Source organism: Arachis ipaensis, chromosome B01 (genome assembly GCF_000816755.2).
Source record: "Arachis ipaensis cultivar K30076 chromosome B01, Araip1.1, whole genome shotgun sequence".
Classification (NCBI taxonomy): Eukaryota; Viridiplantae; Streptophyta; class Magnoliopsida; order Fabales; family Fabaceae; genus Arachis; species Arachis ipaensis.
The window spans coordinates 131,223,151-131,248,390 of NC_029785.2; the positions used below are offsets into that span (position 1 = coordinate 131,223,151).

Sequence of the window (25,240 nt, forward strand, 5' to 3'; positions counted from 1 at the left end):
TTAATTTTTCTCTTACTTGTGTAAGCACTTTACTTCGAATTTTAGTGGAAATAATAGAACTTGTGTGTATATATTTTTTAACAGAAATATTTGATAACTAAAGAAAATTAGCCAAAAACAGTCATAACTTGTCTTATTTAACATTTATTAATTGTTGCGACAATTAATGAATGTTAAATAAGGTAAGTTCTGACTGTTTTTTTGTTTCCCTAGTATTACCACTTTTTTAAATCTAACAAATTACGTATATACTATTTACTTATTAACTTGAGTGACGGAGTGTCTTTTCAACTGTCTACTCTCTTGTTTTCTCATTGCCGAAGTATAACTCATCCCAAAAAAAAGCTTGCAAATACTTATCGGCAAACGAGCTATACAGCAGTCAACCTCCACAAAAACAGAAAACAATATTCTAATTATTTTTAAATTAAAGTAATAAATTTTACATCATGAAATATAAGGTTATAAATTTAATGTAATTAAATATTCATTTATTTTATTATCTTACCAATTTTCTTCATTTTAAAAAGATGCTTTTCCTATTATTGAGCTGCCACCTTATAACATAATCTTTTGTCGCTTCCCGCGACGAATATCAACTAATCAAGACATAAGCATCTTCGTCATCATCATCAACGCAAATAATCATAATTATATCAACGCTAACAGTGAAATTTAACATAACATGCGCAACAGCAATAATAGCAATAGCCATAGCTCAAACCATTAGAGAGCAGCCATGGCCACCCCAATGAACCTCACTTCCAACTTCTTTTTCTTCATCTTCACCGTTACAATCATCTACGTAGCCTACACCTTTCCCAAGCTCCAACCAAATCAAACAAACCTTGCATTCTACGTCCACGAACACTTCACTGGCGAAGACACAACCGCGGCAACCGTGGCCGGAAAGGCAGGCCCCACCTCCAACATCTTCCACTTCGGCACCGTTGCAGTGGTGGATGACCCAGTAACAGTGGGACCCAGCGTCGACTCAAAAGTCATCGGAAGGGCCCAGGGACTTTACATAAACTCGCAGCTTGACGGAAAAGGGTTGCACATGGCATTCTCGGTGATATTCACCGATGGAAAGTTCAAAGGAAGCACGTTGGAGATTCAAGGCTCTGATATATTCGGAATGAAGGAACGAGAATTTGGTGTTGTTTCTGGGACCGGTTATTTTCGGTTCGTCAAAGGGTATGGGGTTATGGAAACGGTTTTCAAGGATTTAGCTAAGCTCAGAGGAACGCTTAAACTCAATGTAACGGTCAAGCATTATTAATTAGATTTTGTAGTTTAAATCTTTTGTCATTGGTTGAACTATTGCGCTAGATCTATCAATAGGTTTCTTCAACAAGTTATTTTGATACCACAAAAATATAATTTAACAGTTTTTTCTATTAAGATAATTCGATTATTTAACTATCCTCGTTTGTATTGGTAAGTCGAATGTGTAGGACCCGTTAATTTTAGTTAGGTTAAATATGATTTTAGTCTCAACATACGTTGAAAATTTATTTTGTTTTTGACTTTTTTTTCTATAAAATGGTCTCAATAGTTTAATTTAGTTTTAAAATCGTCTTTGCACGAAAATATCTCTCTTTTTTCTCAATCTTCTTCCTCAACATTAACTAGAAATAGAAGTAGAAGCACAAACACAAAAATAGAAGCAGGCAAAAGTAGAAATCAGAAGCAGAATAACAACAATCAAACAACAACAATCAGCAAAACAACAACAACAATAACAATGGATAATGAAATCAGAACAACAATAAAAATAGAACCAAAAGAAAAAGTAAAAACAGAAGCTGACAGAAGCAGAAGCAACCAACGCATGAACAACAACAATGGAATAAAAGGAATAAACAGAAGCAACCAGAAGCATCAACAACAACAACAATGAAATCTTTTAAATTTGAAAAATTAAAGAAAAAAGGAATAAAAAATTAAAACAGAGGGAAAGGATTGCGGTGGACGGCGGTGGTGGGGAGGGGGGCTGCGGCGGTGAACGGCGATGCGGTGTTGGCGGGCTACAAATCACCACGAAGAGGGCACTGTGGTGGTCGGCGACGCTGTGGAAGGCTTCGTTCCTTTCTTCTCTTTCTCTCTCCCACTGCTCTCTCTTATTTTGCCGTTAGTGTATGTGATGAGGAAGAAAGAAGCAGCAGCGGCAGCAAGGAGTAACAACAACGGCATGGACGAAATAAATTTTTGACTTCTACGTTAGAGACCAAAATCGTACTTAACACTTTTAGTTATTCGAAGTAAATTGAAACAACTTTCTTCGATTTATTATGGAATGTAACTTTTTAACATGACTTCACTAGTAAACCGAAATTATTCGCTTCAATTTATTACATGTATCCTTGATCCGTTACTCAGTTATGACCCACACTTACTATAAATTCGGAATCTGGCATAGCTGGCAGATACACTTTCCCCAACAATCTCCCCACTCAGAACAGTATCATCCCAACAAATCCGGACAGTAACAAAACTCAGACCCCGTCAAACCCACAAGCAAGATACGCGTAACAAACCATTCAAATAACCCACTACAAATACCAACAAACTACTAAGCTAAGGGTACGTACTTCACTCTAAGTTTTCTTTTGAACTCTCTCATACCCCTACTTACTTGAGCGTTGGAGTCCCTTTTCAGGTATCCAACGCCACCTCCCCAGAAGAAGAGGACGTTCCCCACTCTGTATTCTGAGGAAAGCCAGTTCAAGCATCAGCAGAACAAGCTATACCTCGGAGTCCATTTTCACACAGGAATATTTGGCACCCACCGTGGGGCCACGATTTTAATCTAACCCCGCCTTTTCTGTATTTTGTATATCCCTTCATTTCCTTTTGCAGGACACAACAGATGGCAGACGAGCACAGTCACACTCCCTCCATCAACCAAGCGGAAATTTTGGCAATTAATGGGGCCCTCAGGGCCGAGAATAAAAAAATGGCTGAGCTCCTACGACAGATGGGGCATGATCGGAGCAAAGGAGAACACAAAAGTACCGAAAACAGGTATAACGATGACGAGCACACCTCGGAAACCAGACACGCCATTCCCAAAACCACCAAAATGACTACCAAAAAGAGAACCAACCCCTTCGCCAAAGAAGTCATGAACTTCGAAATGCCCCAAAACTTCACCCTACCATTAACCCTAAAACCTTACAATGGAATAGGAGATCCGAACGTCCACGTCACCAAGTTCCAAGCCATGATGTTCATGAATAAAGATTCCGACCCGATCTTATGTCGTACCTTCCCAACTTTCCTAGACGGAGCCACCTTGATTTGGTTTTCCAACCTCCCTGAAGGTTCCATTTCAAACTTCGACAAACTAGCTGACCAGTTCATTAACCACTTCACCGCGTCCAAAATATACGTCCATAACTCTGACTACCTAAGCGCACCATTAAACAAGGACCGAACGAAAGCCTAAAGGACTACATGACCAGGTTTGCCGAAGCAAACTACGTCAAAGACCTACCAGAAATATTCCAACAACTTCTAAAATACAATATGAAGCTTAACCCTGATAAATGTGCTTTCGGAGTACAAAGTGGCAAGTTCCCTACTTTCTTAGACGAAGCCGCTCTGATTTGGTTCTCCAATCTCCCTTAAAGCTCCATCTCTAACTTGGACGAGCTAGCAGACCAGGTTGTCAATCACTTCGCCGCATCCAAAATATACGTCCATAACTCTAATTACCTAACCACCATTAAGCAGGGACCAAACGAGAGCCTAAAAGACTACATGACCAGGTTTGCCGAAGCAAACTACGTCAAAGACCTACCAGAAATATTCCAACAACTTCTAAAATACAATATGAAGCTTAACCCTGATAAATGTGCTTTCGGAGTACAAAGTGGCAAGTTCCTCGGCTTCATACTCACTTGCCGAGGTATAGAGGCAAATCTAGAGAAGTGTCGGGCAGTCTTGAACATGCGAAGTCCAAAGACAGTCAAGGAGATCCATCAACTAACCGGCCGACTGGCAGCCCTAGCCCGATTTCTGCCTCGGATAGCCCACAGATCACACCATTTTTTCAAAAATCTAAGAAAACAACAGGAGTTTCACTGGACCGAGGAATGCGAAAAAGCTTTCACCGAGCTCAAGGCCATACTTTCAGCTCCCCCAATCCTCCAAACTCCAGAAGTAGGTAAACCATTCTATCTATATTTATCTATTACTGACCATGCTATCAGTTTTGTCTTAGTAACAGAAGCAGAAAAGCAGCAACACTCAGTATACTTTGTCAGTAAATCACTACAAAATGCCGAGATCTGTTACCCAAAATTAGAGAAACTAGCTCTAGCCCTGGTCACAACAGCTAGACGCCTACGACACTACTTCCAAAGTCACACCATCGTGGTCCGAATAGAACAACTTTTAAGACAAATACTGACGAAGCCCGAGCTAGCAAGAAGGCTAATCAAATGGTCGATCGAGCTGTCAGAATACGACATTCAATACCAATCCAGAGGAGCCATCAAATCCCAAGCACTAGCCGACTTCATTGCAGAACTCACTGCAGAGGAACAAGATCCTAAAAACAACACATGGACACTATACGTCGACGGAGCCTCAAACAGCAAAGGCTCCGGAGCAGGAATACTCCTCGAAGACAAACACGGGGCGCAATTCGAGCAATCCCTGCAATTTACTTTTCATGCAAGCAACAACCAAGCAGAGTACGAAACTCTAATTGCAGGACTCCGACTAGCTCAAACAATGGGAATAACATATTTAAACGTCAAGTGCGACTCTCTGCTGGTAGTACAACAGGTAACAGGTATTTTCCAGGTAAAAGACCCGTTGCTAGAAAAATACAATGTCATCGTCAGCAACCTCGTCAAAAATGTTCAAAAATTCAACATATCTCATATACCTCGGGAACAGAATGACAGAGCAGATATTTTCTCAAAACTAGCAACAATAAGAAGTCAAACTACACCATCCATTTTATCCCAACTAACACTCGAAGAACCTAGTGTTATACTAACATCAATATCGAGTATTTCGCAGGAAGATGACTGGAGATCACCCTTCATCACTTACTTGCAAACAGGGAACATCCCTAGCAACGTCCAAAATCAACGAAAGTTCAAACGAAGAGCAAGTTTCTACACAATGCTCGAAGCCGACTTATACAAAAGAGGATTCACAAGACCCCTGCTAAGATGCTTAAACACAGCAGAGGCCAAATTGACAATAGATGAAGTCCATAAAGGAGTTTGTGGTACACACATCGGCGGCCGAAGTCTAGCTGCCAAGATCCTCCGAGTTGGTTACTACTGGCCGACGTTACAACAAGACTGCATGAATAAAGTCAAACATTGCGACCACTGCCAACGCCACGCACCGATCATTCATACCCCGGCTGAACAACTACATGCATCCGACATATGCTGGCCATTCAACAAATGGGGGCTAGATATCCTCGGACCATTCCCACCCGCTCCAGGCCAGGTTAAGTTTTTAATTGTCGCCATAGATTACTTCACAAAATGGATAGAGGCTACACCACTGGCAAAAATCACTTCTGAAAAAATGATTTCTTTCGTATGAAAAAACATACTATGCCGGTTTGGTATTCCTCAATCCATCATCACCGAAAATGGTAGACAATTTATAGATAAAAAATTCACAACCTTTTTACAAAATTTCAAAATAGTTCAACAATTCTCTTCTGTCGAACATCCACAAACTAACGGCTTAGCTGAAGCCGCCAATAAGATCATTTTGCAAGGACTAAAAAAGAAGCTCAATGAATCAAAAGAAGAATGGGCCGAGCTTATTCCCGAAATCTTATGGAGCTACAACACAACCGAACACACAACAACAAAGGAAACGCCATTCAGGCTAGTTTACGAAAGTGACGCAATGATACCAATTTAGGTATCCCTACAAAACACCAAAACCACACTAACAAACGAAAGCAACAATATGGAAAGCAGAAGAGTTGAACTCGACCTCATAGACGAAACTCGTGACAAAGCCGCACTACAACAAACAGCGGCAAAATGAGCTATAGCTCGAAAATACAACAGGAAACTCAAACAAAGAACATTTTCGAAAGGTGACCTTGTACTAAGAAAAGTCGAAGCCATACGAAAGCCACAAGGACATGGCAAGCTAAGCGCAAATTAGGAAGGACCATTCAAAGTACATAGAGTCGTCGGCAAGGGCGCATACAAAATACAAAGGCTCGACGGAGCTATACTACCAAACACTTGGAACATATCCTCTCTCAAAATGTACTACAGTTAGTCTATAAGTCGGACATGGTGATGCACTCTTTTTCCTACTACCAGATTTTATCCCTAAGGAGGATTTTGCTGGAGAGGTTTTAATGAGGCACACCACCCCGCACTCTTTCTTACCAACCATATTACAAACCAAACAAACACAATTTTTTAGTTCCTATCTCCCATACCATCTGCGCAGCTAAACTCAAGCAAGCAATATTAAGTTTATGATAAATTCAAAATATCGCAAAACTAATCAAACGCCTAACAAGCTTATCAAACCCAGTCCTAACCATATCAACATCTCCCTAAAACGACGAATAAAGCGCATCCAATCTTCTACAAATAGCACTAAATAGTGCATATACTCCCCAATAGTCTTATGAACGTAAGACCGCTACAAACACACGTGCTATACGCTATCCTAACCGACCGATCGTCACAAGCAAACATACAAATAATATACCAAAATATCTTTCAAACTACTATATGAACAAAATCAAAACATCAAATACTTTATATTTTAAGCTAAAAGCCAGCAGTTCATCACAAAAAGTCAAGCAACTATGCGTCAAATAAGTTCAGCAAAAGACAAACTAAAATGTCAACAATTAAGCACCAGGATTCTTGCCCTCACCCTCAACACCATCCTCATCATCTACCAATTCATCCCCAACGACCACCTTACAAGGATCCATCTTCGACAAATCAGCAGCAGGTACCAACAGCTTGATCTGCTCAACAGCCCTCTCAAACCCAGCCGAAAACATCTCCAGACCATGATTTTCTTTCTCATCCTCAGCTTGTTTCTTTTCTACCCCAAGCACAATCAATCTCGCCTCAAGAGCTGTCTTCTCTTCACCACACTTTTTCACAGAAGCTTCAGCAGTCGCCAACTTCTCTCCCAACTGGTTCACCAAATTCAAAGCATCGCGGAGTTTATTCCCCTTCTCCAAATTCTCCCGCATTAGTTGATCCATAGCAGCCCTATCAAAATAGCCCTTGAAAGCCTCAACTCCTCCGTCCGACCAACACACATCAACCGAGCACCAATAACCTACAAAACAACAATATAGAAACCAAAATCAATACAACAATAAATTGATCAGTACATCTATACATAACACAACAAATACCTGCAAATATTGAGCCACGGTAACATCTCCAACATCATGAATAAGTTTCACATTGGCTGGACTCTGAACATGCTCATCGGCCAACACAGTAAAGGGAAAATACTCACTCCACAATGACGTCAAGTCCTCGTCACCCCTGTAGCCATGCAGAACTTTCTGATTCTCAGTAAACTTTTTTACTTGGTCCAGATTAACCTCCCTCATATCACCTTTCTCCTCAGCTACATTCCCACAGTCCTTGGCATCCATCCTCTTCCGCTTATAGCTAACCTTCTTGATAGGAGAAGGTTGATTCACTTCCCCTCCCTTATCAACCCCAGTCCGACTGCTAGACCCCTGCTTCTTGACATTCTTATTTCGAAAGAATGCCCGCAAGCTACTAGATGTAACCTTAAGAGCCTTCTCAACGGCACAGAATCAAAACAATCAACAAACAAACAAAAACTTACAAAAATAAACAACACAAACAACTCCTTTACCTATATATTCAGATAAGGCATCCTTATCAGCCTCAAGATCTAACATATCAACAACAGAAAGAAGAAAAGACGAGGATACATGATTGACAAGAAACTCAACAACCATCTCGTTCTCATACTCCATCCTATCCATATCAAGAATCTGCCTAGGTCTCGGAACCCAATACAAAGAAAACTTCTCCAACAAACAATCATCGATATACCACGGAAAATCGTTTTTAGCAACCCCAACCCTCAGAAACATAGACTTAAAGCCTTTGAAAGAAGAACGATACAAACTAAATATAGCGCGGCCCGGAGCACTAGCAAGGTTCAGCCAGCACCCCCTTTTTACCCCCTTACACTGAAACAAAGCAAAGAAAACCTCCAACGATGCCTCCACCTCCAGCACACTCATCAAAATTTCAAAAGCCCTAACAAACGCCCACGAGTTCGGATGTAATTGTGATGGCGCACATTTTAACTGCATCAACACCCCACACTCAAATTCAGAAAAGGGAAACCTAACCCCTAATTCTACAAAGACAGCACTATACATGTAAAAACACTCAAAACCTTCACTACGATGGAAGACACGATCAGACGCACTACATGACAAAAACCTTAAGTTAACCTCACTCCCAGCCCTAACCCAAGAAGAAGGTGAACCCAATTGTGAAACACTCCGATCATCATCAAACACAGACACCCAACCCTTAATAGACTCAGCAACCCACCCATAAGGATCTGCGAGATCCCAAACGAAAACTTCCTCAACAATCTTGTCGACGTCATCCACCACCCCCTTCTTTTTCTTTCCCTTAACCTTCTTGTCAACTACACTTTTTCCCTTATTCATAAGCAACGAAACAGAATACAAACAGAAGTGGAAGACACTAATCTTTTCTGCTCATTTCCAGAAAATCGCGAAGATGAAGTAAAAATAGTAGCAGTAACCCAAGAGCCTACCAAATCCACAAGCCCATTAACCTAACTTTCAGGTTAAAAATCAAAATTATCCAAACAAACCCTAACCATTGATTTTGATTACCGTTTCCAAAACCAACGCCCCTGATAAAAAACTATCCCTATTCTTAATAAAAATTTAAAGCACCACGCACGATTCCCGAAAATTTCTCTCTCATCCAAATATATATTCAATTTACTGCCAAAACAACCAGTTTGAACCATTTTTCGAAACACACACGCTATAACACGTCGATCTTGGGGGCTATCACTATACCCGATTCCGAGCTATACACTAAGCTCGACCTATTATATCTTGACTCAGAAAAATAGGTCAAGCTTGGGGGCTATGATCTGTTACTCAGTTATGACCCACACCTACTATAAACTCGGAATCTGGCATAGCTGGCAGATATACTTTTTCCAACAACCTCCCCACTCAGAACAGTATCATCCCAACAAATCCGGACAGTAACAAAATCCAGACCCCGTCAAACCCACAAGCAAGATACGCGTAACAAACCATTCAAATAACCCACTATAAATACCAACAAACTACTAAGCTAAGGGTACGTACTTCACTCTAAGTTTTCTTCTGAACTCTCTCGTACCCCTACTTACTTGAGCGTTGGAGTCCCTTTTCAGGTACCCAACGCCACCTCCCCAGAAGAAGACGACGTTCCTCACTCTGTATTTTGAGGAAAGCCAGTTCAAACATCAGCAGAACAAGCTATACCTCGGAATCCATTTTCACACAGGAACAATCCTAATTCAAAATTTCTTAATTTGATTTATTACTGTTTATGATAAATCAAATTGAATAGATTGAGACATAAATCTGAGTTTTTAAAATTTGATTTACATAGAAGTAACTAATTCATTTTAAGGGATTAAGGATTTTTTTTATGTATTTTATTTTTTATTTTATTTTATTTTTTTAAATCAAAATTAATTAGTACTGAAGACTAGTTAAGAGACCTTAATTAGCAAAGAGGACTGACAATATTAGAATTATCAAGAAAAACTAATTTCATATTTAACTTAACACAACATTATTATTTAATTTGTAAATTAAATAGACAATATTAGCTAGCTTATCTCTCTTATTCTCAATTATTCTTCCTACTAATCCCTAATCCCTAAACGCGTCCCGCATTCTTCTTCTATTCTTAATCTTCTTCTGCCGAAAATGTTCCAAAACATGTTGTATCTCCTCTATCCATATCATTCAAAACTTTCTCCTGTATTTTATTTGTAGAGGCGGTGGAAATTTGTACACAAATTAAATTAAAAAAAAATACAGGGTGTGATGTATTAAAACAGATGAACTGTGCACCCTCCCAAATTCATCCGAATGGGTGGGCATTTTTAAAATGTTTTCAAGTTTTGATGCAGTTTCTTGAAATTGAACCAGAAATTGAACTTTTCTTTAGCCTTTTTCAAGCCAAAGGGGTCTGGAAGGGGCTCTGGGTTAATCTGAACAGCACCCCTGGATTTTCTGTTTTCAAGTTATACAAATCCTCTTTCAAATATTTTAAGGAAATGTTTCTTAAAGTAAAAACGGTTGACGAAGAATTTCCATTTTATTTGGATGAACACTTAGGTGAGAAATTTCTGATTTATTGGTGCTGTCAACCCCAGCACATATTAGGCCCTGAGCTTATAACTCCTAGGAATGAATGTATATTAGCTTTCCTTATGAAAATGGTCAGCAAGGGTGGTTTAATATCTGTTTCACATTTGCTTCCCTGGGATGAAAATAGAGCTTCAGTCAAGAATTATTTTGGTGAGGGATCGTAATTTATCTCAATAGATTTTGATGATGTACTTATTTATCGTACTAACTGTACTTTGTTTTTGCAGCTGGGAAGTATCCCGGGGTTTCAGCATCAAGTCTGAGGGCCCGTTTCAAAGTAAAAAATTTCGAAGGGTCTTCATCAAATCTGGAAAAAATGGAAGGTGAGGCTGAGGTTAACCAACCGCCACCGAAAAAGAAAGGTATTGTTTTCAAAAAGAGGAAGTCTGAGGTAGTTATCGTGGATGCAGAAGAAAAGGATAAGGCAATTCAACTTGATGAATTATCGAGTTTCACTGTGAAGCAAGAAAGACTTCATGTTTTTGAAGACGGGAGGGACGGCTTGTCTGTATGGGATAGAAATTTTCCTTTTAATGTTGTGGCCGACGAAGTTGTTCAGGCTGCTTCTGATGTGTCTCGTATTGATGAGGTTGGGGATGTGGGTATTGATCAATTCATGCAGGTGAGGCTTGCTTGCTGCACATTTTACTCAGGAATATGTAGTAGCTATGATATTTATTATGTGAGTTGTGTTTGTGCACCAGGTATTAGGGTTTCGGCTGGTCAGCATAGGCCGGAGTCAGGAGAAAAAGCATAGAAAAATGCTACGGACTGCTGCAGAGAGTGATGTGCTCAAAGGGCAGTTGGAATCAAAAGAGTCTGTCTTGAGTAAGCTTAAAAAAGAATTTGACGTAGTTAACAAATCAAGCTCGGATTGCCGAGCTTGTTCATGCTCTACGGCTTCTGTTCGGAAGGAGCCATGTGAGACTTCAATTGGTAGTATTGCTTCTGAACCATATACCAAACGAAATGGTGTTTCTTTAGTTGTTGAATGCACTGTAGTGTTATATCCCCACAGTATTTCGGGAATAAGCTCGGCCCATAAGCCTTTGGCATCATCAACCTTTTTTCTTAATGCTTGTTGGAGAACTTTATTTGCCGCCTCTGCTAATCCGTTTGACTGTGGATGCTCTACTGACGAAAAGTGTTGTTTTATTTGCAAATTCTGCAAAAAAGCTTTGAAATTATGGTCGGTAAACTGGCGACCATTATCAGTGATGATATGTCGAGGTAAACCAAATCTACAAATTATACTCTTCCATACAAAGGAGATCATTTGACTTGAACTAATTGCCATATTAGTAATTGATAAGTACAAATATAATGGCTCGCCGATCTTAGGTTTTTGTAAAACAGGTGGTTTAGAAGAATTTCTTTTAAACTTGTAAATGCAGCTTCACAGTTTTCATCCCATTGAAAAGTTGTATTTTTCCTCAAACACTGAAAAAAGTTAGAGGATTTAGATGCCAAGCACGGCAGAAATCTCGACAACGCCGCTAATCTCCCTGTTAATCGCTGAACCTCTTTGATCGTTGTCGGACTATTCATGTCGAGGATTGCTTGACATTTTTCGGGGTTTGCCTCAATTCCTCGGCTGGTAAGTATGAAACCGAGGAATTTTCCTCCTCGTACACCGAAGGCGCACTTTTCAGGATTAAGCCGCATGTTATAAGCTCGGATTTGGCCGAAGATTTCAGTAAGATCATCAATGTGAGAGTGGTCGGCTTTTGTCTTGGCGACCATATCGTCGACGTATTCCCGAGATTTATCGTCGTCCTTGTTGACTGCCGACTTTTTAGCCCTCCGTGCCTGGCGGAGCTCTTCAATGTCAATCTGTCCCTTCGCCTTCTCCCGAAACTCGGCCAAAGTCTTTGGTTTGGCCACTGCGATGGCTTCCTGGAATTTGCCTGGGCGAAGGCCGCTTTTAATGGCATGCAAGTGGACTTCAGGGTGAAGGTCGGGGATCCTCATCGCTATCTTCGTGAATCGGGTAATGTAGTCCTTCAGACTTTCTTGCGGACCTTGCTTAATGGTAGTCAGATAATCGGAATCATGCAAATATATTGCTGATGCCGCAAAGTGATCTTCGAATTGCTTCGCCAGTTCTTGGAAACGTGAGATAGAATCTGCAGGCAAAGAGCAAAACCAGTCAAGTGCAGGACCATCTAGAAAAGACGGAAAACAACGACATAAAATAGGATCAGATGCACCGTTGACGATCATAATAGATCGGAATTTTTTGATGTGCTGCTTAGGATCTCCTAGCCCATCGTACGGGGTTAGAGTCGTCGGTAAGGTGAATTGTCTGGGAAGTTGGTAATTCATGATGTCGGCTGTGAACAGTCTTGTAGAATTATCAAGCTCATCGTCCTCGCCCTCAGGTGAAGCATTGTCATTCCGAGGATCTCCATCATCATCATCATTCTGAGGCGTTTCCGAGATATGTTCATTCATAAAATGAGTAATTTTATATCAAAGTGATTTTTTTTTAAATAATTGTGAATCATCAAGTTTTTTTAATTCAAGAGATCCAATTTTACTCTGATTTTTTTGTATATTAGTTATTTTATTAGCGACACAAATTTTTTAGTATCATTTATTAGAAATTAAAAGATCTTATCATAATCAAATTGTTAAAAGATTATAAAAATTTTAATATGGTAACTCATTCAAATGTCCAAAAGAATGTGACAAACTGAATTCATCAAATTGCACAAGAACAAGATTATACAAATTGATATATATGTTTGACAAGTAAAAATTTATTCAATTGTCATTTTATGGTTTTGATTAATTTGAACTCTATTGAGTGAAAAGCACCACCTGATGAATACTAGAAGGAAGAAGAATTAAGTAGAAAAAGCTAACTTAATCTAAAGTGAAACATGAGTTGTAAATTTTGACAAACATTGAAAAATATGGAACCTTCAAGAATTGAAAAGCAAGCAGCAAATATAAGTTATCCACAATCAAATCTATTCTTAAATTAAATATTAAGGATGTAGGCACAGGTACTTATATTTACTTATAAATAGAGATTTGTATATGATATAGTTCTTAAGTAAAATTCATAAGTTATTATAGATTTTCAGCGAGAGTTTTTGTTTTCTCTTTATTAGGAGAATTCATAGAAAATATAGATATGTCTTAATGTTATAGTGTTATTTTTCTTCTTAATATAGCGTTATGTTATTGTTGAGAGAAACTTATATTAAAATTACATTGTATTGTTGTTGAAGTGTTTATGTGAGTAAGTGATTTCGAACAAATCATTTATGGATACTTAAACCTACACTTTGATAGTTTATTTTATATATATATAAAACAGTATTTTTATTCAAATTTTTTTTTTAATTTAGGGGTTACTCGAACAAATTTGTAAAAGAAGTGAATTAGAGACATGATATTGTCACTGCTCTTTTATTCCAAATTTTTAATGTTTTAAATTCCGTCATTTTTATGATGGAAGTGTACTTATAAGACTCTAATACTTAAATTAGCATGAATCACAATAGGGATTAAGATAGAAATTATATTTGAGTACACGTATTTAAAATAGTGCATATATTATAATTTTATGATGGAGTAAAGTATTGTTTTTGTCCCCAACGTTTAGGGTAAGTCTTATTTGTGTCTCTAACGTTTAAATCATTCTATTTGTATCCTAACGTTTGTAAAAGTGATTCAATGTTATTCTACTGTCAATTACACATCATGAACGCTTTAGTTTAAGTTTTAAAAATCTCTTCTTGAAGTTAGAATACAAATGTCTGGGATAGAATCGATGATATACTCCGAAAAATAGCTCATCAAATGTTGAAACTAATTCCTACAACATTTACATAATTCACTTTTCTAGGGACATAATTGAATCTAAACATAAATAGTGGGTATAATATTAAAATCGAACACATCCAAGTGAGACCTAATTGAAAATGAATACATTCAAGTGAGACTAATTGAAAAATATAATATGATTTGTTAGTATAATTGATAGTAGGATAACATTGAATCACTTTTATAAACATTAGGGATACAAATATGACGATTTAAACGTTAGGGATACAAATAGAACTTACCCCAAACGTTTGGGACAAAAAAGATACTTTACTTCTTTTATGATGTTATAAGTTTCTCTTAGATAGGTTGTTCTTTTTATGAATTATCCTTTTCATAAGCAAAAATATTTGTTAACATAAAAAATTAGTCAAAATTTAGCAAAACTTACTATATTTGGCTAATACACCCTATAATAAACAAATACTAAATAAAGTAAATTTAGATTGTTGGGACTGATTATGTTTTGTCTTCCTAACATTACTAAAGTATTTTTTTTCTCCTTCATAAGATATTTTATTCATGATTTGAGGCTCTTATATAAATAATATTATACTCATAAAATTGAGTTATTAAAAAATAAAATGAGTAATGAAGAGTTAGTACCCTCGTTATAATATATTTTTTAAAATTCTAAAAAGTTCTTAATTATCAAATAGATTTCTTAAAATTTTTCGTACTTTTGAATCTAGTTCTTAGTATTAGACTTATAGAAATTGTCTAGAACAAGTATTATGTACTATTTATATAATTCAAAGTGTTAAATAACTTATTAGAAATTGAAAATTAGCAAAACAAAAAAAAAACTGCGAAATCAACCAATTTAAGTTAGTCGAGTGATTAACTTATTTGTCTGTTTAAACAAGAGTTCAAAATTTGAATATTATTTTGTATATACAATAATTTATTAGTCAGTGAAAGAACCGTGAAAAAAATTGTTAAACAACTTATAACAATTACTCAATAATTTATTCGGAGTTATAAATTATCATTACTCGATCTAAAACTAAAAAGTAGACAGATGGATGAGGGTCCGTATTTCTTAATTATCTTTCCGAGTTCGATACTCACTGGAGAATGAGAATGGAGCTTGTTTGCTTGGAAGGGTCGTCTACTTTGTGCCTTTGCAATATTCGAGGAATTAGTCATTGAGTTTTCGATCTGATGGATATCCTGATACAAACCAAAAAAAGGTAGCAGGAAGGATATGGCGCCCTGAGGCTGTAATTGCACCAAATTGGACTAAATCCCCATTTTGGTATTTGAGATTCACACGATTACTCATTTTGATCTTTGAGATTTAAAATTATCTATAATGGTCCTCTAGATTTAGATTCGAACACCAATGTGATGGAGTGTCATGGTGGCACCCTCTCTGCTACGCTAACATTAGCTAGCCATTGCAGGATCCAGCATAGCAGAAAGGATACCATTATGACACTCCATTTGCTGAGTTATTACTAGAAAAGGTTGAGGGACCACATTTATGTCTAAATCTAAATCTCGAAAATCATTATAAGTAATTTTAAATTTTGAATATCAAATTGAATAATTATGTAACCAAATTGATAATTTAATCCACCAAAATGAGTAATAGTGTGAATCTCAAAAATTAAAATAGGAATTTAATCCACCAAACTGATGATCTATTTTAATTTGACTTTGAGTCCCGCCAGCGGGTCCAACACGCAAAATAGTACAAGCATTTAAAGTTTGATTTATTAGTTTAGACTATTTAGTTGAAGGCTGCGGCTGGAGGCCGCGGTATATCGAAGAATTAAAATGTGTACGTAAGCTAAGCCTGAAGCGAAATTAGTCAAATTATCCCTACCTAAACCTTCACGTCCTATAACTAGTAATCAGGCAATAGTAATAACTTTAATTAAGACTGCTGCTTGCTACGCTTGTTAGCCTTCTAGGAGTAGAACTGAAGATAAATATTCACCATTTCAATTTTGAGATAATACTCAATTTGGTCCCTAAACTTATACGCGAGTCTCAATTTAGTTTCTGAGGTTTTAATTGCCTCTATTTAGTCCCTAAAGTTTATAAACGTGCCTCATATTAGTCCGTGAGATCATTTTTAGTATAAAAACATTCATAGAGTGCTGTTGTAGACTATCACATGTCACGTTAAAACTTGTAAAATGATGCAGTTTTGGTTTTGACATTTAAATAGCTCAAAAACGACATTGTATTACTTATTTTGTTAGGTAAAATTTTAATAAACATCATTTAGGATGTTGTTTTTAGGTTATTTGAGTGCTAAAACCAAAACAACATTATTTTACAAAGTTTAGTGTGGCATCCGGCTGTCACAACAGTATTCCGTTAATGTTTGTACATTAAAAATTGTTTCAAGGACTAACATGAGTTATGTTCACAAAATTTGGGGACTAAATAAAGGTAATTGAAACTTTAAGGACTAAATTGAGACTCGCGTATAAGTTCAAGAACCAAATTGAATATTATCTCTTCAATTTTCGTCCAGGCTTCATTATATTCGCATCTGGATATACCGCTCCAATAAAAAAAAATATATGCATTCGTGTGATGACAATTTTTCACCGCAGAATTTTCTTTTTTAACAAATAATAAGAAAAAAGGGAATATGAATCCCTTACTCCCTTGGTCACAAGCTCTGACTACAAATCGCGAGACAACTAAACAAAACATCAGTATATATCAGTTATTTGCATAGTACATGTTTGGCTATAAAATCTATTATTTATTTGTTATTAAAATCAGATTTTTTTTTTCAATTAATACCGTAGCTTAGGTGATGTATTTTTAAAAAATATTTTTTTTGATTTATTTTATCAAATTCATTTAAATATGTTAATTAATTATTTATTTATTTAATTTGATTGAAATAAATATTAAATTTTATTTGAACACATTAACTATAATTAATTAATTATATTAATTATTTAATTTGACTAAAATAAATGAATTGATTTTGTTTTCATTTGCATTATTTTTTGTTTAATTACTCTATCCATCTTTATAATTTCACTAAATTTTTAATTAGGTTTCTATATTTTTTTAAGAGGAATGCTAGGGGGCCAGCAATTTTTGTGATTTGTAGCCATCAAGTAGCCATCAATGATGGTTTTAATTGTGTGAAATTGGTGTGAGCTTTCATCCAATGGCTCACTTTTCTTTGCTAGATAAGTTACCACGTTTTACTTTTTACACATAAACCGTGGTAGATAAGCACGGTTTACGAATGATACAAAATGAGCATAAATCGCGAAAAGTAAACACGGATTATGTATGAATAATATGAGTGTGCTAGGTTTCCACGGTTTATGAGTAGTCTGTGTGATTATAAAACTCCCTAAGTTACTCGGTTTATGCGTGGAGTAATATTGATACAAAATTGATCTATCACATTGACTAAACTTATTTATTTACGTAAAGTTTGTTTATGAACTCAACAAACTTGTTTACGGACTCAACAAACTTGTTTACATTTTAATACGATTTGAATTGTATTAGTATATTTTTATAAATTTTAATCAATTTAATTTTATTTAAATAATTAGATTTTTAAATTATAAAATTTGTATTAGTTTGTAATTTAAAATTTAAATACCAGTGATGGCGGACAGATCCCCTGAGGAGGGTCATGTGGAGACAGATTCCGAACAAGAGAATCTGGACACCGGAAATAATGACGTAGACCTAACCCTCCACCAGGGAACCAACGATCAACATAGAGAGGGTACCTCCGGAGTCAAAACTCCGAAGGTAAATTCCTCAGAAGGGCGCAATTCGGAGAAAGACGGACAGTCCCACGCAACCGAACTTATGGGATTAGTCCATGTCCACCAAAGTCGCTTGGAACAACTAGAACAGGAACGGGAGCGACAAAAGGAGATAGAAAAGCACCTAAGAGAGGAGATGGATCGACGAAAAGAGTTAGAGAAAAAACTCTTAAAGTTAGAATCCTCCCTCAAAGGTCGGAACTCCCGTGACGATAGAGAAGAGTCGCCCCCAGGAGGGGAGGATCCTTTTAGTGAGGACATAATGAGGGCAAAAGTTCCAAGAAACTTTAAAAGCCCCGATATGGACCTCTATGACGGAACCACAGATCCAAAGCATCATTTAAGCAACTTTAAAAATCGGATCTATTTGGCTGATGCTTCTGACGCGACGCGCTGCAAAGCTTTCCCGACCACCTTATCGAAAGCAGCGATGAAGTGGTTCGACAGCCTCCCCCCGAGGTCAGTCACCAGCTTTGAAGACCTCTCAAGAAAATTCTTGATGAGGTTCTCTATCCAGAAAGACAAAGTAAAACATGCACCAAGCCTCCTGGGGATAAAGCAGGAGGTCGGAGAATCCTTACGAACCTATATGGAAAGGTTCAATAAAGCATGTTTAGAAATCCAAGACTTGCCCACCGAGGCAGTCAATGGGCTTAGAGAAGGTTCCTTCTCACAGTCCATATCAAAAAGACACCCCACCTCTTTAAGTGATGTACAAGAAAGAGCGGAAAAGTACATTAACATGGAGGAAAATGCTAGACTAAGAGATTCGAGCTGGCGACCTGGGCATCTCCCCTCAACAAAAGAGAGGGAGAGGGAACCCAAGAAGAAGGAAGAACTCGGTCTCGATAGACCAAGAAAATATCACTCTTATACTCCTCTAAAGGTTTCCATAGTGGACGTATACAGAGAGATTTGCAATACTGAAAGACTGCCTCCTCCCAGACCTATTAAAAATAAAAAAGGGGGTAGTCGCAGCGACTACTGTGAGTACCATAAAATATATGGTCACTCGACAAATGACTGTTACGACCTTAAAAATGTGATAGAAAAGCTGGCTAGAGAAGGTCGGCTCGACAGATATCTCATAGAAAGATCAGACGGTCATGGGAAGAGAAAACGAGACGATGTGGATAGAAGAGACCCACCACCGCAGATCCCAGAGAGACATATCCATATGATCTCAGGAGGATTCGCGGGAGGGGGACTCACCAAGTCCTCTCGCAAAAGACATCTCAAGCGAGTCTACCAGGTCGGAGGAGAGTCAGCCGACCTTCCCACCATTTCATTCACAAGAGAAGATGGGCAAGGAATAATCCCTGGGCATGATGACCCAGTGGTAATTACTATGATCCTAGCCAATGCCCATCTCCATAGAACCCTAGTAGACCAAGGAAGCTCAGCGGACATCCTTTTCAAGCCCGCTTTTGACAAACTAGGGTTGGATGAGAAAGAATTAAGAGCCTACCTCGACACCTTGTACGGACTAGGCGACACGCCAATAAAACCACTGAGATTTTTGCCCCTCCACACCACTTTTGGAAAAGGGAAAAAATCCAAGACTCTGAGTATAGACTTCATAGTCATCGACGTAGGGTCAGCATATAATGCTTTAATCGGCATAGCTTCTCTTAATCGACTCGGAGCGGTGGTATCCACTCCCCACCTTTGCATGAAATTCCCAACCTCAGCGAGAATAGCGACGGTGAGGGGAGATCAGAAATTGGCAAGGAAATGCTACAATGAAAGCCTGAATCTAAGAGGAAAGAGCAGAGAAGTCCACACCATAGAGCTCGACGGTGCAAGGGCCCGAGAAGAGCTGCGACCACAGCCGGGAGGAAAAACTGAGGAAATACAGGTTGGCGAAGAGGAAGAAAAAAACACCAACATATGAGCCAACCTGGGGGAAGCCCTAAAGCAAGGGTTGATTAAGCTCCTAAGAGACAATTCCGACCTCTTTGCCTGGAAAGCCTCCGACATACCCGGGATAGACCCCGAGCTTATGTCCCACAAGCTCTCGGTATACCCAGGGACTCGACCTGTACAACAGAGAAGACGCAAGCTCGGCCCAGAACGAGCCCTAGTAATAGAAGAGCAAGTGCAGGCACTCCTAGAAGTCGGCTTCATCAGAGAAGTTAAATATCCAACATGGCTAGCCAATGTAGTGCTAGACAAAAAGCAAAACAGCAAGTGGAGAATGTGTGTCGGCTACACCGACCTAAATAAGGCATGTCCTAAGGACCCTTATATACTCCCAAGCATTGACACCCTTGTAGACTCTAGCTCGGGGTATCAATACTTGTCATTCATAGATGCCTACTCGGGATATAACCAAATCCCGATGTATGAGCCAGATCAAGAGAAGACATCTTTCATCACACCCAGAGCCAACTTCTGCTATGTGGTCATGCCATTTGGATTGAAAAATGCAGGGGCCACATATCAGAGGCTGATGAATAAGGTGTTCACTCCCCACCTTGGGAGCCTAATGGAAGTTTATGTAGACGACATGCTGGTAAAAACTGAAAAAGAGGCCGACCTCTTAGCAGACCTCTCGTAAGTATTTGACACCATAAGGTCACACGGGATGAGACTGAATCCTACAAAGTGTACCTTCGCAGTGGAAGCTGGAAAATTTCTAGGGTTTATGCTGACGCAAAGAGGGATCGAAGCAAATCCCGATAAGTGTAGAGCTATTCTAGAAATGAAAAGCCCGACTTGCTTAAGAGAGGTCCAGCAGCTAAACGGCCGACTTGCAGCCCTCTCCAGATTCTTGGCGGGATCAGCACTAAAATCCCTTCCACGGTTCTCCTTATTAAGAAAGGGATGTCAGTTCAAGTGGACTCCTGAATGCGAAGAGGCGTTCCAGGAATTCAAAAGATTCTTGAGTCAACCTCTGATTTTGACCCGACCTATAGCTGGGGAAGACCTCGTCCTATACTTAGCTGTAGCAGACAAGGCTGTCGCGTCAGCCCTGATAAGAGAAGATGAGGTCGGTCAGCACCCAGTGTATTTCATCAGCAAAGTTCTACAAGGCCCCGAACTAAGGTGCCACAAACTAGAGAAGTTTGCCTACTCCTTAGTAGTAGCCTCACGAAGGCTACGGCCTTACTTCCAAGCTCACACAATAAGAGTCCGCACGAACCAACCCATGAAGCAAATCCTCCAAAAGATGGATGTTGCAGGGAGAATGGTTCAATGGGTAATAGAGCTCTCCGAGTTCGACTTGAGGTATGAAACTCGGACGGCAATTAAAGCCCAATGCCTCGCCGACTTTATAGCAGAATACGCAGGAGATCAAGAGGAAAAGCCAACTACATGGAAACTTTACGTAGATGGATCCTCAAATAAAACAGGAAGCGGTGCAGGCATAATATTGGCGGATGAAAGAGGAACCCAAATAGAGGTTTCCCACAAGTTCGAATTCCCAGCCTTAAATAATTAGGCAGAGCATGAGGCCCTGATTGCTGGATTGAAGCTGGCAGAAGAAGTCGGTGCTACAAAGGTGATGATATACAGCGACTCACAAGTGGTGACCTCCCAAATAAGTGGAGAGTATCAGGCAAAGGACCCGAATATGAAAAGGTACTTGGAAAAAACTCTGGAACACCTTGGGCGCTTTGCAGAAACCGAGGTCAAACATATAACTCGAGATCTGAATAGCAGAGCGGACGCCCTATCCAAGTTAGCAAGTACCAAGCCAGGAGGGAATAACAGAAGCCTGATCCAGGAAACTCTCCAGGAACCCTCCGTGGTAAAGATAGAGGAAACGCAAGTAATCCTTGAGATAACCAGACTAAACCTCGGATGGATGAACCCCTTGGTCGAATATATGAAATTCGACATCCTCCCCAAGGAGGAAAAAGAGGCTAAGAAAATATGGAGGGAAGCACAACACTACACTCTGGTAAAGAATATTCTCTATAGAAGAGGAATATCAACACCATTGTTAAAGTGCGTACCGACCTCGAGAACCACGGAGGTATTAGAGGAGGTTCACAGTAGGATCTGTGGAAATCATCTCGGAGCAAAGTCACTAGCCAGGAAAGTAATCCGAGCTGGATTCTACTGGCCGACCTTGCAGAAAGATGCCTCATAATTTGTGAAAAAATGTCAACCATGCCAAATGCATGCAAACTTCCACGTGGCTCCCCCCGAGGAGCTAATCAGTATAACTTCTCCATGGCCCTTTGCAAAATGGGGAATGGACTTGTTAGGCCCTTTTTTCCAGGCCCCGGGACAAGTCAAATACCTGATCGTGGGAATCGACTACTTCACAAAGTGGATAGAAGCAGAACCACTAGCCTCCATCACAGCCCAGAAAAGTCGGAAGTTCCTCTACAAGAATATCATCACAAGATATGGGATACCATATTCCATCACCACAGATAATGGAACCCAGTTCACCGACTCTACCTTTCGAAGCCTTGTAACCAGTATGAAGATTAAACACCAGTTCACCTCGGTGGAACATCCACAAGAAAATGGACAAGCCGAGGTAGCCAACAAAGTCATACTGGCAGGACTGAAGAAAAGGCTACAAGATGCAAAAGGAGCCTGGGCCGAGGAGCTCCCACAAGTGCTATGGGCTTACAGGACAACGCCCCAATCCACCACTGGAGAAACGCCCTTCCGACTAGTCTATGGCGTAGAAGCCATGATACCCATAGAAATCAATGAACAAAGCCCAAGGGTGATTCTCCATGACGAGATCGGAAACATACAGGGGCACAAAGAGGAGCTCGACTTGCTGTCCGAAGTCCGAGAAGAAGCCCAGATAAGAGAAGCAGCGTTGAAGCAAAGGATGACTACAAGATACAACAAAAAAGTCATTCAAAGAACCTTCGCCCTGAACGACTTGGTCTTGATCAGAAACGACATTGGGGTCAACAAATCGGGGGAAGGAAAACTCGTTGCCAATTGGAAGGGACCATACAAAATCAATGAGGTCTTAGGAAAAGGTTATTATAAGGTGACTGACCTGAACGGCACCGAGTTACCAAGGTCGTGGCATGCTTGTAATATGAAAAGGTACTACAGTTAAAAGCGAACCCTACTCCCTGATGTACTCTTTTCCCAACTTCATAATTTTTTCCCGAAAGTAAAGGGTTTTTTCTGGAGAAGGGTTTTTAACGAGGCATCATAGTAGAGGCTAAGGGAAAATAGGCTTTCAAAAACCCTTAGTAGCAAAAAGGTACCTCCTCAATAAATAAAGATCTTTTTCAATATCTCTTATAAATTCCTTCTCGTTTATTTTTTTCCTACGAAACGCGCCGACTTAAGCTCGACAAAACGTGAAAATCCCATGAACCGACCTAGATGGTCGTCAGGATAAAACGACGAGGTACAAGTCGGTGTAAAGAGGATATAAAAGTTGATCGTGAGAAACTCGGGGATATGCCGACTTATAAGTCGAAATACAAAACCGAGTAGAAAAGAAAACGCGTCGCAAAAATAACCTAAGTCATAATACTAATACAATTTAAATCGTATTAAAACGTAAAGAAGTTTGCTGAGTCCATAAACAAACTTTACGTAAATAAATAAGTTTAGTTAATGTGATAGGTGAATTTTGTGCAAACATTATGAAAATACAATAAAAAAATTAAATCTTAAAAAATAACATGATTTTTTTTTAGAATTAATTTTTTTATATTTTATAATAGAAATAAAAAATCTGATTAACATTGAGCTGATCCAATATTCTAGATAATTTTATTTTTGTAGTGTAATTCGAATTGCATCTGTTATAATTCGAATGAGTGTAATTCGAACTGGATCAACCTGCATGCATAATTCGAATCAGATATGTTCAAATTACGTACGAATTTTGTCTGCATATTTCGAATTGATCAACTTCGAATTACTGTTTATATTTTTTGCTTTGGTTGAATCATGTAATTTCTTCTCCATTCTAGTTTAATAGTGTGATTTGTCCTTATTATTTAGAAAACTCTCTTTCTCACTTGCCATTGTAAATACTTCTCTTCAACAGCTTGAATCTCACTTATATATAGAATTTTTCTCTTCATAAACCGTGGCAAGTAACAAAGGTTTTTGCATTTACATATCCCTTCATAAACCGTGGGAAGTAACAAAGTTTTATGATCAAAGTTCTCTCTTCATAAATCGTGTTTAATTACCACAGTTTATGCTCATCTTGGTCACTTCATAAACCGTGCTTACCTACCACGGTTTATGTGTAAAAAGTAAAATGTGGTAACTTACCACGGTTTACATAATAATAAATCAGGAGATGCAAGTAAAGGAATTACAATTGTTGCATTTGAGTAAATATTTCTCCCAACTATTTTATTTAGGTAAATTGTCCGCAAAAATAACCTAAGTCATAGAAGCTCAATAAAACAAAGTTGAGTGTAAGGAATAATAAAAAAGAGATCGAAAAACCTAGAAAAAAGCATAAAAGATGTCCTTAAAGAGAAGAGGAACTCAAAAGGACAGACAGCCAGGAAAAAGGTTTCCAAAACTAAAAAGATCAAAAAGAGGTTTTTTCAAAAAAAAAAACAAAAAACAAAAAAGCATGCACACACAGAAGGTAACTAAAACCCTTATCCAAAAATGGTATTTCTTTAAAAACTAAAACCCTTATCCAAAAAAGAGTATTTATAAATACTTTTTGTTTACAGCCTTAAAAGGCCAGAGCAAATTGTTCAGTCACCACCACCACCAACAAACAAATATAAAAGAGTTTAAAAAAGGGGGACCCACAGGCCGGGCCCCCATATAGCCAATAAAGTTATTTTTTTAGAGGAGTAGACGGATCACCACCAGAACCAGGAAGAATAATCGGAGCAGCGTCAGGACCAGGGAGAGAGGCATCCATAGGAGACAGAGAGGAAGTCGGAGGAACCTTGGAAGAGCTCGGAGCATCCTATGAGCGAGGAGGGGACTCAATAATTCTCTGCCCCCGAGTCTTCAAGTCGGACTCAGAAACAACTTCGGGGGCAGGAGGAGTCACTATAGCACCATTAATAACGACCTTGTCAGGATCTAAAGGAGAGAGATCCAAGCCAGGAGCAATGACTCCGACTTGCTCCTTAAAAATCCTCCAGGCCTCTTCAGATCCCTCGACAATAGAGTCCTCCAACTCGGTGTAGGCAGTCCGAGCATTCAGCAGATCTTTTTTCACAACCACAAGGTCCTCAAAAAGGCTTGA

The 25,240-nt window shown here is 38.7% G+C and overlaps 2 protein-coding genes across 2 annotated transcripts; both read left to right on the top strand.

Annotated features, from left to right (window-relative positions):
• LOC107620112 (dirigent protein 21-like) lies at window positions 549–1,425 on the top strand. The gene has a single exon (XM_016322331.2). The coding sequence runs from the start codon at window positions 740–742 to the stop codon at window positions 1,280–1,282; it is 543 nt and encodes a 180-aa protein (XP_016177817.1). The 5' UTR covers window positions 549–739; the 3' UTR covers window positions 1,283–1,425.
• Window positions 3,766–5,580, top strand: LOC107614759. Its single transcript, XM_016316899.1, has one exon. The coding sequence runs from the start codon at window positions 3,766–3,768 to the stop codon at window positions 5,578–5,580; it is 1,815 nt and encodes a 604-aa protein (XP_016172385.1).